Raw genomic sequence first — 18,057 nt, forward strand, 5'->3', positions numbered from 1 at the left:
CAGCGCCACCCTTCAGCCTGCCTGGTTTAGGGGGTCATCTTGCAGGAAAGCACCCCAAATCCAGCCCTACCCCCAGCCGCTTCCGTGCCAAGCCAAGTTGGCCCGTGGATCTGGGAGTGTGTGGCCGATGCATCTGTGAAACACGAAGGGACGCTCGCCCTTCCCAGCAGTGGAGGGGTCAGAGAAGAGCCACAGGATTTGACTAAAGGGTTAGGAGACAAACCTAAGACTGCCCCCCGGGCTCCTGGTGGCCAGGTCAGTGCCTGGAGCCTAGATGGCTGCTGGGCTCCCCACGGGGAGCTGGGAGCCAGGTTGGGAGCAGGGAGCCAGGACCCCAGGGGCAGCAAGGCTCCCAGCAGGGAATGGGGAGCCGGGGCAGCAGCTCAGCTAGAAGCAGGAGCCCAGGGGGCAGCTGGGCTCCAGCTGGAGCTTCCCACCCGCCCCTGGGGTTCACAGCAGGGAACCTACCACCAGCCTTTCTTGTCAATTTCACGGCTGTAGCCCAGGAGCTGTGAAATTGACAAGAAGGGCAGCCAGCAGCCCCTGTAAGTAATGCAGGGTCCACAGGGACACCGTGTCACCCTAACTACACCGACATAAGCCCTACACCTCTCCCGGAGGGGGACTAATGATCTCGGTGCAGCTGGGCACTGACATCGGCAGGAGCATGGCCGTAGTGTGGATGCTGACGTAGTTAGGCCGCAATAAGCTGCCCTATGTCAGCCTAACGCTGGACTGGTCTTGTCTACACTTGCAAGTTAAAACGCATTAAATCAGCCCCGGGCGCCCAAATAGCTCCCTGGATTTTGGGTAACACAGAGAAGGGGAAGGGTTGGCTCGGTCCCAGGCTGAACATACTGCCATGGGGAACAACTCGGTAATCGTGGGGTCTTCAGGCGAGCAGAGGAAGGACGCCCATGAACCAACAGCTGGAAGCTGAAGCTAGGCAAAGTGAAGCTGGAATAAGGTGCGAATGTTCAGGGTGTGAGAATTACCCACTGGGGCAGGTCACTGAGGGGTGTGGTGGATTCTCCGTCACTGACAGCTTGTCTAGCCAGCCGGTTTTTCCAGGACAACCGCGCGAGTTCAGACAGGGATTAATTCAGGGACGGCGGATGGCCTGAGTCATGCAAGGGAATTGGCACATGGGGCCGTGCAACAATGGGAGCAGGCGGGGCGTCGAGCGCCCTGGGGAACATCAGGTCTTCAGGAGAGCTCAGCTCGGCCTCAGCTGCAGCACACCGGGGCTGCCCCTACTCAGGGAAGAGTCTGAAGTTTCTCAAAGAGATTGAGAACCCTGGTGTCAGGCGCTGCTGAGACCCCGACGGTGATCAGGGTCCCCTTGTGCCAGGTGCTGCCCAGACCCTTTGCCTGAGATCAGGGCCCCCATTGGGCCAGGCGCTGCACAGACCCTGGCTGTGGTGCAGTCCCTACCCCGAAGAGCTCATACGCTGAATAGACACAGGGTGTGGAGGGGAAACTGAGGCACAGCACGGGGATGCAACATGCCCAAGTTCAGAGGCAGAGTTTGGGAACGGAGCCCAGGAGTCCAGACTCCCAGTTCAATGCTGAAGCCTTTGGGCCAGGCTGCCATGCTCGGGCCAGGCGGGGGGGAGGGGGGTAGAGCACCCCCTGCTGTGCCCTCTGGGGACAGTTGCCCCAAGGCCAAGGGGTTGCCCTGCCCCTCCTCCCTCCTGTGGGGGCTGGTGAACTGGCTGCCACCCCAGTTTGGGGAAGGGGATGCCCAGCAGCCATGGGTACAGGGACCTCCCACACACACATTCCCTGCTCTCTCCCAGGCCTGGGGGGCGGTTATGGAGATACAGCCCCCCCCCAACCCTTGAGTTGTATCCCATGTGTTCTAGCTGGTTGCTAAGCAACCTGTGGTATGGTGATGGCAACCGTAACTGGGCAATGTGGGGTGGTTATCGGCTCAGTCGGGGCGGAGGAGCTGTGTCACATCAGAGCCCCACCACATAAGAGAAGGATGGATTCTGTGTGAGTGCAGCCTCCTATGGGTCTGAGCTCCAGTACTGCTGCCCCCTGTAGGGGGATTCCCCATCAGCTCAGGTGTCCTGTCCTGGCTGCTGCATAGTGCGGGGGGTGACCGGGGGGGAGCGCTCAGCCCTGGCTTTACTGTCTGTGTCAGGTATTGCTCTCCCGCCCCACCCCCCGCTGTGCCATAGACCAGCCAGGGGAGTGTCTCTCCCCTTCACTCCCAACCACTCTGCAGGCCCTCCTCTTTCGGGAGAGGGGGCTCCCCTCCGAGATCCATATCCCCCCATCCATTCCCCTCAGCCCGCCCCCCCCGGGGAGCCCTCCCCGGGCCTTATTCTGTATGGGGACCTCTGTAACGACTGGTGCGGGGGGGGCAGCATGTGGGGCTGAGCGGACCTAGGTGATGGAGCGGTGGTGGGTGGGTGCATGGGGCACCCCCTCAGGGGGGGACTGGCTGGCGCTGGGGGGCCCTGACGCCCGCTGTCCTGCAGGACCGTGGCAGAGGAGAACGCCCGGCTGCAGGAGCTCATTGCGGAGGAGCTGGCACAGGCCGAGCGCTGGCAGGGGCACTACGAGGGGCTGCTGGGGCGCCAGGCCCGGCTCCGCGCCCTGCTGCAGGCCCAGAGGTGAGGACCCCCCCCCACCAGGTGTGGGGGGGCGAGGCAGGGAACCTTGGCGGAGGAGGGGCATGGGGGTGGAGCCTGTGCTGTGGTCCCTGGGGGGCAGGGAGGGCCATGCCCTGGGTGCGCCCCCCTCCCCGCCTGATGCCCCCTTGTCCCCGCAGCCTGGAGTCGCTGGAGCAGGCCACCCGGGTGCTGCGGGACGAGCTGGAGGAGGCTCAGGGCGCCTTGCGGGAGCAGCAAGAGCAGACCCGCCGGTGCCACGTCCACCAGTGGGTGAGAGCGCCACGGCAACCAGCGCCACGGCAACCAGCACCACGGCAGCCACCGCCATGGCACCATGGGGACCAATGCCATAGCAACCAGGGGCCAGATTGGAGCCAGCACCCGCTCGAGGGGAAAGGCCCCATGCCCCTTTCCCTGTCCCCCCGAGCCAGCCAGGCCCCTGCCCTGGGGCTGGATTGGAGCTGGCACCCCCTAGCGGGACAGGTCGTATGTGTCAGGTCTCATTCCCATGAGCCCTCTGGTCCCCCTAGACAGGCCAGCAGCAGGGGCATGTGGCTTCAGACTGGCAAGCGGGGTGGTGGCTGGGCAGGGTGGGAGCTGTGTGTGGGGGTCTGCATGGAGGCAAAGGCTGGGCTTGGCAGGAGGCTTAGCACAGGGCTAGGAGCCAGGCCCCCCCCCCGGCCCCCAAGGGTTTAGCCCCTCCCCCCTCCTTTGCAACAGCAATTTCCCCTCATTGCCCTCCAGGAAAAAGAAAACCAGAGACTGGCTGAGACCATCCAAGAGCTGGAGGGAAAGGTGAGTCTGGGAGGTGGTGGGGGTCAGGACTCCTGGGTTCTATCCCCAGCTCTGTCACTGTCTGTGTGACCTTGGGCCTCAGTTTCCCCATCTGGCCTTTGAGGTGCTCTGGGATCCATATCCGGATAGGGTCATTGTCCACAACTGGGGGCCTCCGTTTCTTGTGAGCGGGTGCCCTGCAGGTCCCACCCAGTCCTTCCCACCACCATTATCCCCACCACCACCACCACCTGTGTGCTCAGTGGCTGCTGCTCCCCACCCAGGTCTCCAAGCAGAGAGAGTGGGAGAAAAGCCACAAGCAGGCCCTGCAGCGGCTGCGGGTGCAGGAGGACAAGCTGCAGGTGAACTGGGCGGGGGAGGTCTGAGGGTGGGGTGTGTCACTGAGTATGGGGGACAGCCAGGCAGAGACCAACTCCCCTGTGGACTCCTGGGGCGGGGAGGGGCAGGGAGAGCCCCTCCTCATACACACCAGCCCCCCACCCCATGATGCTCCCCCTGCACCCCAGAGTGGGGGCAGCTGAGGCACCAACAAGGAGACCCCCCCACACACAGCTTGCCTCCTTCTCAGATCCCATCTAGGGAAACTGAGTCACGGAGGTGTGTTCCATCCAGGTGGGAGGATGGCTTCTGAACCATGGACATCCACCCAGCCTGGGTCTACTGGGGAATCCAGACTCTATAGGGACTATTCCTGAGACACAAGGGAGGGTCTTGGGGGGTCTCTGACACCCCTTCTCCCCAGCCATGGGCAGCAGTTCCTGTTGTGGGCAAGGGGAGGGAAGTGGGGAACCCAACTGTTGGACAGGGGCTAAGGGAAACCCTGTGTTTTTCCTCCCCCACCAGAGGCACCTGTGGGACATGGAGGCCAAACGTCAGGCCAAGGCTGACAGGATCCGGGAGGTAAGGCCAGGCCCCAGCTCTGGGTCTCAGGACAGGCCCCTCATACCTGACCCACAGACCCCTGCTAGCCCAGCCCCTCTAGTCAGTTCATGCCCTCCCTGGAAGTCTCCTATCGCTTGGTTGGAGCAGTGGCGTGATAGGCTCACAGGGTTTTCCAGATGGGATGGGACCAAAGAATTCCCTCACATCTTGGACCGAGGGGCCGATCTCCTGGCCCTGCCCCCTCCTCCCTCCCCCGGCCCCAGTCAGCCCCCCTGCATCCTCCTCCCTCAACCTGTGCTCCCGTCACCTCACAATCACACACCCCAGCCTGTGCTCCCTAGAACCCCCCAACCTTCCCCCTCTGCGTCCTGTTCCCCCCCAGCCTGCGATCCCTAGACCCATCCAGCTTTTCCCAGGGGTGCCCCTTTGTGGCGGTGGCTGGCTGGGGAGATCTGTGGGCTCAGGCCCAGCCGGGATGCCCCGGTGTTTTGTAGCTCTGAGGTGGCCACCCCCACCCACAGCCTAATCTGCACCCCCCAGCCCCCGGGTTGGCAGAGATCACCGCAGCTCTCTGGTTGGTTTCACGGGCTGTAATTAACGAGCTGTGTCCTTCTGGGCCCAGAACCAAAGCCACATTCCTGTCTGGGGGCGGGGGTGGGTTTAGAAGCAGCGACACATGGAAGAGCTGAGTGGGACCATCCAGGGACTTTCTCGAAGGACCCAGGTACGTCCTGTCCTGTCCTATCCCACCCCCAGGATTGAATCCAGCTGGGTTTCAGGGAGCCTCATTTGGGTCAGAACAATCCACCTTATCCTGCAGGGCCCAGATCCTTCCTAGGCTCCTGACTTCCCCTGATTTTGGTGGAGGATCCTGAGCCTGGGAAAGCAGCTGCTTTCATGCTTGCAAAATCCAAATTCCTTCCTCTGCCAGATACAGTGGTCCTCCAGTGAGTGGGGGCTGGGCTGGGGACACTGGGACCCTGTTCCCTGATGGGAGACCTTGGGCACAATGGGGGGCCCTGATCTCAGTTCGGGTCTGGTCAGCACCTGGCACAAGGGGGCCGTGATCTCGGTCAGAATCTGGGCAGCACCTGGCACAAGGGGGCCCTGATCTCAGTTGGGGTCTGGGCAGTGCCCGGCACGAGGGGGGCCTTGATCTCAGTCAGGGTCTGGGCAGCACCTGGCACAAGGGGACCCTGATCTCAGTCGGGGTCTGGGCAGTACCCGGCATGAGGGGGGCCTTGATCACAGTCAGGGTCTGAGCAGCTCCCGGCACAAGAGGGCCCTGATCTCAGTCGGGATCTGGGCAGCACCCGGTACAAGGGGGCCCTGATCTCAGTTGGGGTCTGGGCAGCACCTAGCACAAGGGGGCCCTGATCTCAGTCAGGATCTGGGCAGTGCCCGATTTCAGTGGGACCATCTCACCATAGGACCATTAGCCTCTGGGTTGCCAGTGCGAATCCAGTGGGTGGTGGCTGGAAGCTGTTCCCATCTATGGCGTGGAATGAGCTCGCTGGGGCTCAGCCTAACGCTGGAGCATCCTGTCACACATACACACCTGCCCCATAGGCTGGGGACTGACTGGCCCACAGAGACCAAATTCCCCTCTCCCTGGGGGTGGGGGTGGGGCTATTGCAGCCGATCGGATTATAACCAGGGTGGGGGCACGATCTGGTCCCTCCAAGGTCCTGCACGGGAACATCAGCTGCTGGGGCGATTGGGTGCTGGAGGCTCGGCAGGAGGCAGAGCTGTGAGTGATTGTGGGGACAGCCCCTCACCCACCTCCCCGGGATCCAGGATCCCAATGTCTGGAACTCAGAGCCCCCCCACCCCCCCGAGCGAGGTAGAGGAGCAGCTCCCTTAGCCGGCAGCGGTGGTAAGGCTGTTATACCAGGGCGGAGCTGGTGTTTTTGGGGGCCCTGGGTGGGTCCGGGAGCCCACCCAAGGCTCCCTGTGACTGTACCAGCCTCTCCAGTGGTGCAGGGGGGAGGGGGGCTGATGGGTAGCCACGGGCATTGCTTGGGGGGTCTGGGGCAGTTCTGGGGGCAGCCACTCACGGGGGCTGTGAGATATTGTCAGCAAGTTGCAACCCCCCCTGCCTAGGATGGGGGTGGAGATGGCTTGATTTCGGGGGGGACCCTGGTGTCATGGTCACCCCACCCCCAGGCCTCAGACACTGATCACAGATGGTGAGGTAGCACTCTGGGGTGGCTGGGTTGGGGCTACGCTGCCAGCTTGGGACCCATAGGAGATGCCATCTCTGGGGCAAGAGGCAATGCCTGTAGCAACCCCCCGCCCTGCTTCAGCCTGTGGCCCCCTGATCCCCAACACAGGCAGGGCTGAACAACAGAGGGACTGCCTGGACCAAGGGGACTCCAGGACTCAGACATGGCCCCTGGCTGGCGCTGGGTGGGGGGCCCAGGGGGATCCCAAGCGGGGATCCCAAGGGCAGGGGAAGCTGCATTGTCATACCCCATTCCTTCCAGATTATGGGGGTGTCTTGGGGGCACTAATGTTGTATTCTGCCTCAGCTTCCAAAGGAAGGCACTATATGGACCCCATGGGACCCCACCTAGCAACCTCCTGTGGGAGGAGAGATTGCGTGACCAGATGGTATGGGGGAGACGGGAGGCAGGATTGGAGGGCTGTGGGCTCAGCTGTACTGGGTGGGGGGATTTCAGAAGGAGAGCAGGGGGCTGGGCTGGGAGGAGGGGGGTCAAGCTGTGGGGGAGGCAGAGGGGCTAGTAGGAGGCAGGGGCCAGTCTACAGGGAGAAGGGGGAGGGGGAGGTGAGTGGAGACAGGGGGCCATCTATGGGGAGGTGCGGTTGGGCAGCAGGGGGGTGAGTGTTTCCAGTGGGGAGCTTGGATACAGACAGCCAGTCTCTGAAGTTGGGAGCATGTAGGGGGCCCACATTCCCCTGGCCCTGCCCCCCCACCCAGGGTGCGGGGCCATATGGGCAAAGAACCACACTGGGATGGGGGGCGCTGAACGGGGGTCCCCTCCCAGAAGCACTTGCTCTCATTGGGCCCCTCACCCTGCCTCCCTGTGAGGTGTGGGAGGGGGGCTCCATCTCACTGGGTTTTCTGTTCCCCCCCGCAGGAGAAGCTGCTTTGTCAGGAGTCGGGGGCCTCAGGGCCAAGAGGGCGACTCCCCCTAAGGTGAGGAGCCCCAACAACCATGGAGGGGCTGGGGGAGTTCGGGGGGGGATGAAGGGGACCAGGGCTCTGGAGCTGGGGGGCCAGGACCTGGGAGGGCCTCTAGTGGGAAGGAGTCTTTGGGGAGCAGGGGGGAGGGGTCTGTGGGGGGAGAGGACATGGGGACAGGGCAAGGACCGTGTCTGGGGGGGGTATGGGTCCAGAGGGGCAGGCCAGAGGAAGGTCTGTGTGTCTGGGGGATGCATGGGGATTCCCCCCAGGCCCCCGTCTCATGCTGCCCCCCATCTCCTCAGGCTGCAGCTGGCCGGGCAGCTATTCTGGGCCCTGGCCAAGGCCCTGTTCTTGGCCCTGCTGGTCCCCCTGGTGCTGGGCCCCCTCTGTGCCCTGCTGTCGCACCAGCCCTGCCCCCCGCCTGCCGGACCCTGGCTCTACATGCGCCCCAAGGAGACGCTGCCCCCCTGAGCCATGCGGGGCTCAACCCCAACCACTAATAAACAAATAAACCACAGGAACTTGTCTCTGGGGTCATTTTCCCCCCACCCAGCCCCCCAGATCAGACCCATGGGCTGTCCAGCCTGGTCTCCCGCTCCTTCCCTTGCTACAAGCTCTGATGGGCCCATCTAGCCTGGTATCTGGCCCCATCTCCCTCCCCAGCCAGTTCAGTGGCTCAACACCCTGCCAGCCCACGGGGGCAGGGGGAAGTGGGTGGGGACATGGGGGCTGGTTCCCTGAATCCCAGGGAGCTGGGGGCTCTTCTCTTGGCAAAGCGTCAGCTGCTGTTCAGAGTCCGCCCCCCGGAGGCAGGTAAGCTGGTGTCAGGCTCCACAGCCCAGCAGCGAGGAGTTCCACAGGGACCATGGGATGAATTATCAGCGCCACCTTGTGGTGCTGAAGGGATCTGCCTTTTAGTGAGGGGCAGAGCTGGGGAATCACATTCCCTTGGAAGGAACAATTGAGCTGTTGGGGCTGGAGTAATTAATAACCCCTAATACAGGAAACTCTCCCCCTGGTCTCCAAGCCCCTACCAGCTATGAACTAACTGGCCCTCACAGCCAGGCTGCATTCGTGAGGCCATTATCCACGTTGTGTGGATGGAGAAACTGAGGCACAGAGCACACACTGATTAGAGCCGGGACTAGAACCCAGGTGTCCTGACTCCCAGCAGTGCCCCTCCCCAAACATGACCCCACTCCCACAGCTGAGAGTGGAACCCAGGAGTTCTGGTTCCCAACCTCGCTCCCTCGCTCTAACCACTAGACCCCCACGCCCCTCCCAGAGCCAGGAATAGAACCCAGGAGTCCTGGCTCCCAGCCCCAGCCCTGCACTCCCTGTAATTAATAATTCCTACCGGGCCCACAGGACTCATTAAATCCTTAATACATTAAATCCTTAACTGGCAGGAAACCCTCCCCTGGGCCATCTCCGATGGGACCCACATCCCCCCCTCCCACCGTGCGTGCCCCACAGACCGGCCCTGGGGGTGGGGGAGCTGGCTGGGAGCCGGAGGGGCGTGGCGAAGGAGGGGCCCCATGGGTCACGTGCAGCCCAGCTGGGGAAGGGGAAGTGGGGCTGGCGCAGTGGGGTAGGCAGAGGGCAGGTACGGGCGCTCCCGCGACGTGGCTCTCCTCCGGGTCAGGTAAACCCCGGCCCCGGCCGGGCAGCCCCAGAACAAGCCCCACCGCAGCTGGGCTGGGCCCCCTCCAGCTCCTAGCCCCGGCCAGCGGCCCCACACCCACCCCAGAGGCGGCTGCATCTCCGCGCCGGGCCAGGGGAACCTGTATAAACAGCCCCCGTGCCCCACCCCAGCGGCAGCTGCATTTCCGCCCCCGGCCGGGCTCCCAGGGCTCAGCTACTGCAAGGTATCTGCTGGGTAGCCCACAGGGACCCCAGAATTCAGCCCCCCATCCAGCCCCACAGCCACAAGGGCTCTATGTGTTTATGTGGGGTCAGCGCAAGTGGAAGGAGCCAGCTTGGCAGCCCCCAGAAACTGACTTTGTACAGCTCTAGAGGCGGGGTGTCCACACAGCAGCAGGGAGAGACACCCCCCCTGCAAAAACCCCCGCCTGCTGTGGAAGAAACCCACGGGGGGTGGGGGAGGACAAAGCCCTGGAGCTGTGGCCAGTTCAGCTCCACATCATTTTGGGGAAGAAGACCTTGGGGATGGGGGATGATCCAAGAATAGAATTGGGAGCCAGGACTCCTGGGTTCTGTCCCCAGCTCTGGAGGGGAGGGGGGGCTAGTGGTTAGAGCGGAGGGGGGGTGTCTGGGAGTCAGGACTCCTGGGTTCTGTCCCCAGCTCTGGGCAGGGTGTAGGGGCTAGTGGTGAGAACGGAGGGGGGTGTCTGGGTGTCAGGACTCCTGGGTTCTGTCCCCAGCTCTGGGAGGGGTGTAGGGGCTAGTGGTGAGAACGGAGGGGGGTGTCTGGGTGTCAGGACTCCTGGGTTCTGTCCCCAGCTCTGGGTGGGGTGTAGGGGCTAGTGGTTCGAGCAGGGGTGTCTGGGAGCTAGGACTTGTGGGTTCTGTCCCCAGCTCTGGGGTGGGGCACAGGTCCCCAAATAAACAGCCCCCCCTGCCCAGTGCTGAGATGCAGCTTCCTCTGGGGCGGGGCACAGAATGCAATCACCTTCACTGGTTGAATGCCAGGCCCTGCCTGTGGCCTGCGTTGCTTTGTCCGGTCCCCTCCCCCCGAGCCATTGGCACAGAAAGAGGAATTGGTCTGAGGAACCGGGGGCTGGGACTGGAGCGTGTGTTCTTAGAACGGGCCACCCCCCCGCCCCCAGTGCCTTCGGTTTGTGATACCGGCGCCTGGCACCTCATCCCCGGAAGGACGTTGGCCCCACCGAGGGGCTCTGGGGACAAGCCACACAAATTATTCAGGGCTGGAGGGGTGGGGTGGGGGGGCAACGAGCCCCGGCCTGAGTTCCCCTCTGATTCTGGACACCTCCAGTTTGGGAGCCCCCTTGCCGGAGCCCGAGTCATGGACTAGCCGAGCACCCCTGGCTCACCCAGACATCGGTGGACGGGAGGAGCAGCTCGTGCATAGAACCCAGGAGTCCTGGCTCCTAGCCCTGCCCCTGGGTCTCAACCTTCCCGTCTAACCACTAGGCCCTCCCACCCCTCCAAGAGACCCCCAGAGTCCTGGTTCCCAGCCTCTGCCCTGCTTTGACCCACCAGCACCACATCCCCTGCCAGAGATGCCCTGGTGGGAATTGGTTGTTTTTGTAGGGCAGGGGTGAGCAAACTACAATCCGGGGGCCACATCTGGCCCTTCAGATGTTTTAATCCGGCCCTCGAGCTCCCGCCAGGGAGCAGGGTCCAGGGCTTGCCCCGCTCTGCGTATGCTGTGGCTCCGCTTGGCTCCCAGAAGCAGCGGCATGTCCCCTCTCTGGCTCCTATGTGTAGGGGCAGCCAGGGGGCTCTATGTGTTGCCCCTGCCCCAAGCGCCGGCTCTGCAGCTTCCATTGGCCAGGAACCACAGCCAATGGGAGCTGCAGAGACATTGCCTGTGGATGAGGCAGCGTGTAGAGCCGCCTGGCCGCCCCTCCGCATAGGAGCCGGATGAGGGGAAACACTGCTGCTTCTGGGAGCTGCTTGAGGTATGCGCCACCCGGAGCCTGCACCCCTGACCCCCTCCTGCACCCCAACCCCCTGCCCTAGCTCTGATCCCCCTCCTGCCCTCTAAGCCTCTTGATCCCAGCCCAGAGGACCCTCCTGCACCCCAACCCCTCATCCCCAGCCCCACCCTATCGCCTGCACCTCCAACTGGAGCTCTCACTCCCCCTACACCCCAATCCCCTGCCCCAGTCCAGAGCCCCCTCCCACACCTTGAACTCCTCATTTCTGGCCCCATCCCAGAGCCCTCACCCTCTCCCATCTCCCAATTTCATGAGCCTTCATGGCCCCCCCATACAATTTCCATACCCAGATGTGGGCCTCAGGCCAAAAAATTTTCCCATCCCTGTTGTAGGGCCTACATGCGTGTGTGACCCCTGTGCGCCTCACGGTGGTACCTGTGTGCGTTGCAGGGGCTGTTCCCCTCAGATCCTGCTTGGTGTCTTCCCCCCCTCCCCAGGATGCTGCCTCTCTTCCTCCTGGCCGTGGCCCTGCCCCATGTGGCTGGGGGCGGCATCTCCTGCTATGATGATGCCGGGCAGCCTGTGGACTGGTGAGTTCCCCCCTTCCCCTATGTCAGCCCTCCCCCCCAGCCCGTGTGACTTGTTCACCCCATAAAGGGACAGCGTGTGCCCCTGGGGCCCCGGAGTGGGGCTTAAATGAGGCGGGGGTGTCCCTGGTTCTCATAGCACATCTTTCCCCTCCCCCCGGAGCCATGGGCTGGGTGAGCGGGTGTCGCAGTGAGCCATGGCATCCGTGCCAGGATACCCCTGCTCCTGGCATCAGGGGGAGGCGCCGTGGCTTCCTGTGTATGGCTCCCCCACCCCCCAGGCAGGGGTCTGGCCCCAAAGGGCTAACAGGGTCCAGTTTCCCCCCAGGTTCCTGGTCTACAAGCTGCCCCGGCCCCAGCGCAGCCCCCCGGCCGAAGGCATGCGCTACATGTACCAGGATGCCCGCTCCGGCGGCTGGGTGCCCGGCCGCACACTCATGAACAGCACCCAGAGTGCCGTGGGCAGGACCCTACTGCAGCTCTACCAAGGGGCAAACAGGAGCGTGAGTTGGCGGGAGGGGGGCAACTGGAGCCGGGCTGCTGGGGTAGGGACAGTGGGGGGAGGGAGGAGCTGGGGATAAGCTGGGACAGACAAGGGGGCAGTGGGGCAGGGGAGGTGGAGCTGGGCAAGTGGGCGGGGGGGCTGTGTGGGGGGAGATGGGGCAGCTGGTGGGCAGTGCAGGGAGCAGGGGAAGGGCAATGGGGGAGGCAGAAACCGGGGAGGGGGAAGTAGGTGAGATGCTGGGGAAAGAAGGGGGCACTGAGGGTACGGGCAGGAGAAGGAGCAATGGCAGATGGCTGCTGGGGGAGGAGCAGTGCTGGGTGCTGGGGGAAGGGACAGTGGGGCAGCGGAGTGGGCAGTGGGGGGCAGTGGGGCAGGGGAGCGGGCAGAAGCGCGGGGGAGGGGCAGGCACTGGGGCAGGGGAGTGGGCAGAGGGGTGGGGAAGGGGCAGTGCGGGGGCACTGGGGCAGGGAAGTGGGGAGAGGGGTGGGCGGGCAGGGGGCAGTGGGGCAGGGTCTCCCAGCACTCAGCCCCCCATTTCTGTTGCAGACGGAGGACACGGCCTACATCCTGTACAATGACCAGCCCCCAAAGAATGTCACCTCCTCCGCCAACACCAGGGGGCACACCAAGGGTAACCCCCTCTGCCCCCCCCACATGACCAGCCTGAGCCCTGCCGCCCCCAGAGGGACCCAGAGCGGCTCTGGGCAGCACCTCCCCGTGCTGGGGAGGCAGCGAGTCTGCCCCACAGGAGGGAGAGAGACAAGGGACTGCCCCAGACAGCGACCCTGGCTCCCAGAGGAGAGTGGGGGCTGGTGGTTAGAGCGGGAGGGGGGTCTGGGAGCCAGGACTCCTGGGTTCTTTCCCCAGTTCCAGGAGGGGAGTGGGGTCTAGTGTTTAGAGCCGAGGGGGGGAAGGGGAGAGGCTGGATTCTCTCCCTGGCCATTTGGACCCTGACTCTCCTCCCTCGTCTCCCAGGCGTGGTCCTGCTGGACAGAGCCCAGGGCTTCTGGCTGCTGCACAGCACCCCCCATTACCCGCCCCCTGCGACGGAGACCTACGCCTGGCCCCCCAGCGGCCTGCACAATGGCCAGTCCTTCCTGTGCGTCACCTTCCCCTATGCCCAGTTCAAGGAGATCGGTAGGTGCTTCATCTGCCTGGACATCTGGACCTCTCCCAGCCCGGGGAGGGGAATGGGGTCTAGTGGTTAGAGCGGGAGGCTGGGAGCCAGGACTCCTGGGTTCTGTCCTGGATTTGAGCGGGGAGTGAGGTCTAGTGGCTATAGCTGCAGGGGAGGGGGGGAGCCAGGACTCCTGGGTTCTATCCCAGCTTTGGGGGCTGACTCTGTGTCTACCCTAGTGAGGGTGCAGCCTAGTCGTGGCAGAGTGACCCCCACTCTTGTGTGCCCCCCCCACTCCCCATGGCTCAGCGGGGCTCAGTCTCCACGGCCTGTTGCTGGGGCAGAGTCTGTGATGGGGACACCCGGGGCTGGGCTGAGCCCTGGCCAACTTGTTCCCCCCAGGGAGGGGGGGCTGCGGGTCTTGTCCTGCTGCCCTCAACCCCACCTCCCGCAACTCGCTCTAGGCACCCAGCTGAGGTTCACCGACCCCAAGGTGTTCGATGCCCGGGTGCAGGGGGCCTTCGCCCAGGACCTGCCCGACCTGCGGCTGGCCTCCGAGATGCAGCATGTGCGGGAGCCCCCCTGGAACCGTAGTGCGGCCCTGACCTCGCTGGGGGGGCGCCACTTCTGGAGCCTGGGCAAGTTCCGGCTCTTCCACGACGGTGAGAACGGGGACAGGGGAGCCATGTTACGGGGGGGGGGGCAAGTATCTGGGGACTTGCAGGCCCCAGACCCACACTCATGCACTGTGGGGGGGGGATAAACCCCAAACCCCCCATGGTTTTATAACTGCCCCAAGCGGTGCTCCCTCCCCCAACGCCTTAGCTGCCCCAGATCTCTACTCTGGCTGGCTCCCTCTGGGGTCTTCTACTCCCCATCCTTCCATCCTCCCTCTGATGTGTTCCCCCCAGATCAGCCCCACAGTGCCTCTGACTCCCCCCCATTTCCCCGCCCTGCAGCTCGCTAACCACCCCCCTGCTCTTTGCCCCCCAGATCTCTACTCCGGCTGGGTGGCCCAGGCACTCTCCAGTGACCTCTATGTCCAGTTCTGGCCCAATTCGCGGGGTGTCCTGCCCTCCAACTGCTCGGGGCCCTACCGGGTCTATAACATCAAGGAGCTGGGCTTCCCGGCCCCGGGGCCCGACTTCCTGGCCACTGTCGACCACTCCAAGTGGTGCGTGAGCACCGAGAGCACGCCCGGCTGGGCTTGCGTGGGCGACATGAACCGCAACCTGGAGGAGGAGCAGCGGGGAGGGGGGACCCTGTGCCAGCAGGATCCGGCTGTCTGGAAATCCTATTACACCCTGGTGCAGAACTATAGCAAGTGCTAGGAGGGGAGTGGGGTCTAGTGGGTAGAGCTGGGATGGGGAGTCAGGAGTCCTGGGTTCTCTGCCCTGGTGACTCTCTGCGGGACCTTGAGCACTTCATTTGCTGGTTCAGTGCCTCAACTTCCCCATCAGTGATGTAGGGACAATTGCACTTACCTACCTCTCTGGGGCTGTGGGGCAGGGTGGATTCAATGGTGTCTGCAAAGCTGGGGGGGTCTCCATGCCCCTGTATAAATGCAGCCCCTGCACTGGTTCTTTCAATAATAATCTCCTGATTTCTAAGTCAGTCTCGTGATTTTTTTTTTGGCTTGACGCCTGATGGTGGTGCTCTGGGGGTGGCCAAGGCGGGGGCAGGGGGACATCTCTTCAATAACCTAGGGGTGCTAGAGGAGAGAGGTCAATGCCAACCAGGGACAGAGGACATCTGGGTTCAACTTGCTGCGCTGCCTCAGTTTCCCCAAGGGAATAGCCCTTCTCTATAGTGGGGTGTGTGAGGATAAATGTTGTACAGGCCAGGAGCTGCCCAGACACTAGGGTGACTTGGCTGTGATCAGTGAGTCCCTGGCCTAGCTATGGGAGGAGTTTAGGGGGTCCCACTCTGCCCCCAAAGATGCACTCAGGGCAGGGTTGGGGGTGGGGAGGAAGGAGGGTTCCCAAAGTCACCTGCAGGCTGCTGCCATGGAAAGTCTCAGCACCAGTAAAGCTGGGGGGCCCAATCATGGGCCCTGATACTAGCCAGGATCTGCTGGGGAGGGCAAATCTCTGCTCTGGTTACCAATGAAGGTGGTGGTGGTGGTGAGGGGGGGGGGCTGTTGACACTGACCAGACCCCTGAGATAGATCCCCATCCCCATATACCCCCCCAGCTATCTGTCTGTCCTCAGGCCCACCCCTGCAGTGCCTGGTGCAGGGTGCTCGCCTGTTGCTGGGCTGTGTGCCTCAGTTTCCCTCCCCTGGTTTCCCATCCCAGTGCCCTGCCCTCAGCCAGTGTCTATTTAGTGTTAATGTTGTTCTCCCTGGGGAGGGGAGGTTGGAGCATCCCTCACCTCCGCCCGGTAAGCAGGGGGTCGGAGTGGAGCCAGGGGTGCGACAAGGGAGTGGGCCCAGGGCAGGTTATTCCATCAGTGCCCACGGGGGGGAGTGTTGCACCTTCCTCTGCAACTCCTCGTCCTGGTCACTGGGGAAGGTGGGATGCCAGGATAGATGGGCCCGTGGGTCTGATCTGGGGTGGATCTCTTCCAACCAGCTGGCTGGTTTGTCCCCAGTAGCCCCACCGGGAGTGGCCCAGGCTTGCAGGGCAGCCGAACGCTCCAGTCACTATGGCTGGCGTTGGGGGTGGCTCTGGGCGTGTCTGTGTCAGTGGGGTGAGGGCGTGTGCATGGCGCTGCACATCTTGGTGGGGGTGACTGTTAGAGGGGGCGTGTGGCTGGCGTCAGGGTATTGCAGCACGTGCGTGTTGTGGGGATGGCTTTGTGTATGGGGATTGTGGGGTGTGTTGCCTACAAGCTGTGTGTATCTGTGGCAGAGAGCATGGGACTCTGTGTTGGTGTTGCAGGGTGTGGGGGTTGCAGGGTGTGTGTTGGACTGTGGAGGGTGTTGCAGGATGTGTGCAGGGGGGCTGGCTGTGTGCAGTGTGTGTGTTTGGGGTGGGGTGAGGGGAGGGTCTTCAAAGGAGTGTGTGTGTCTTGGGCTGTTTGGTGGGAGTGTTGTGGGGAGTGTGGGTGTTCGTGTGGGGGGCATCATGTCTTTACAATCTCTGCCAGCAGAGGGTGCCCTGTGCTCCCATCACTCCTCGACCCCCCCTTCCCCCCCCCGTGCCCCTTGCCCAAGCTGCTGCCTTGAGATCTGCTGTTGAAGGTCCCGTTTGGCTTCCTGCATTTTGGTAGGGCCTACTCTTCCCTCAAGGCTCAACAGGGATCCTTGGCGGGGGTGCAGCTGTGTCATCGTCCCTGCCTAGTCCAATGTCAGGCTGAGCCTGCAGCCCCCCCGACCTGTGTCCTGTCCCCCCCCCCTCCTGGGCCCTGGGGCAGATCCTGCCCCATTTGCCATGGGAGTGTGGGGGTGTAACTCGGGGATGCAGGTGAAACCAGGCCGGGCTGCCAACTGGGCCCTGCTAGTACCCCCAGAGGACGGGTGTGATCTCACTGCTCCCCTGCTATAAGCCACTGACACACCAACAAGAGTGGGGGGCTCTGCCCATCTCCTGCAGCCTGGGACAGCGATTGCCCCCTGTCTGCCCCATGCCTCAGTCAGAGGCTGGGCAAAGGGCCCAGGCCCCAACCTCTAGGGCAGGAAACAGCAGCACCAGAGGCTTTGGGGGTGGGGTGGAGAACCCTGGGGCCCCTGGGGCTGGGGAAGGGGAGCTGGGACAGACTCTGACCTGTCAGAGGTGGCAGAGTCCAGATCCCGGCCGGATTACGGGGCAGAAATGTGTTTGCTGGATGGCGGCCAAGGGTCCTAGAGGGCAGGTGCCCCTATCACAGAACCACCAACCGGACCGAGACCCCCCCCGCCCTGGCCCCCTGAAAGGGGGGAATGGGACTGTCTGTGATACCTAAGAGCCCAGGGGTCTGCAGGTCAGGATTGCGGGGCACCCACAGAACTGGGGGGTGGGGAGCCCAGGGCTGGGCTAGCAGGGGGCTGCGGGTCGGGAGTGAGGGGCACCGGCAGAGCCACAACAGTTCGCGCCCCCTTCCCCCAACACGGATGGGGAAGGTTCTGCCAACGGCCCCCCAGGGCTGCCGCCTCCCCCCACCCTTTGGAACCTGCCCATCGCAGGCTGCAGCCAAGGGGCACAGACTTCCAGCCCCGGCCCCGCCCCCGCCTCTCGGGGTGGGAGCTTGGGCTGGGATTCTAGGAACTGGCTAGAGTCTCATGGGGAGGGTGCCTACCCCCGCCTATAGTGCCTACCCCCGCCCCCCACTTACTTCTAGACCTTCCCTCCCAGGGAAGGAACCCAGGAGTCCTGCCTCCCAACCCCCTTCTCCTCCCCCCCCCCCCCCCGCCCCTGCTGCATAAGCAGGTAATTGGGTGGGGGGTGCGGCAGGCACTATAAATAGGCAGCCAGGGAACATGATGTCCCAGCTGGGAGCCGCATTACACAACTTGCCTGCCCTGACCCAGCTGGCGCCAGGGGGATGGGGGTGGGGGCGCAACCCAGTTTCCTTCCCCTTCAGTCCCACCCCCGTTCTAATCACTAGGCCCCCTCCCCCAGATCCAGGGATAGAACTTCAGTCCCAGCCCCCCTGATATAACCACTAGCCCCCACTCCCCTGCTAGAGCTGGGAACAGAACCCAGGAGTCCTGGCTCCCAGCCACCCCCCACTCCAACCACCAGCCCCCCTCCCCGCTCCCCAGGTCCGTGAGTGCTTCCCTGCTGGGCACCTTCCCAGACCATCCCCTCCCTGGCCAAGCGCCACCAGCCATGGTGGGTGGGGACTGGGCTGGCTCTGATATCTCCCAGCTCAGCCCAGCCACTGGCCCGTTGA

The 18,057-nt window shown here is 63.6% G+C and overlaps 1 protein-coding gene across 1 annotated transcript in view; it reads left to right on the plus strand.

The window, feature by feature from the left end:
• DNASE2 (deoxyribonuclease 2, lysosomal) overlaps positions 1-14,852 on the plus strand; it is a 17,926-nt gene extending 3,074 nt beyond the window's left edge. The window contains 13 exon segments of the mRNA XM_038379090.2: positions 2,490-2,624; positions 3,369-3,419; positions 3,683-3,760; positions 4,263-4,319; positions 4,966-5,025; positions 6,833-6,914; positions 7,403-7,461; positions 11,484-11,623; positions 11,949-12,123; positions 12,672-12,756; positions 13,101-13,262; positions 13,707-13,904; positions 14,236-14,852. Coding sequence (XP_038235018.2) covers positions 2,490-2,624; positions 3,369-3,419; positions 3,683-3,760; positions 4,263-4,319; positions 4,966-5,025; positions 6,833-6,914; positions 7,403-7,461; positions 11,484-11,623; positions 11,949-12,123; positions 12,672-12,756; positions 13,101-13,262; positions 13,707-13,904; positions 14,236-14,573 — 1,620 coding nt within the window. The 3' untranslated portion in view covers positions 14,574-14,852.
• The last annotated feature ends 3,205 nt before the right edge of the window (positions 14,853-18,057 follow it).

The sequence above is a fragment of the Dermochelys coriacea genome, chromosome 20 (genome assembly GCF_009764565.3).
Source record: "Dermochelys coriacea isolate rDerCor1 chromosome 20, rDerCor1.pri.v4, whole genome shotgun sequence".
Lineage (NCBI taxonomy): Eukaryota > Metazoa > Chordata > Testudines > Dermochelyidae > Dermochelys > Dermochelys coriacea.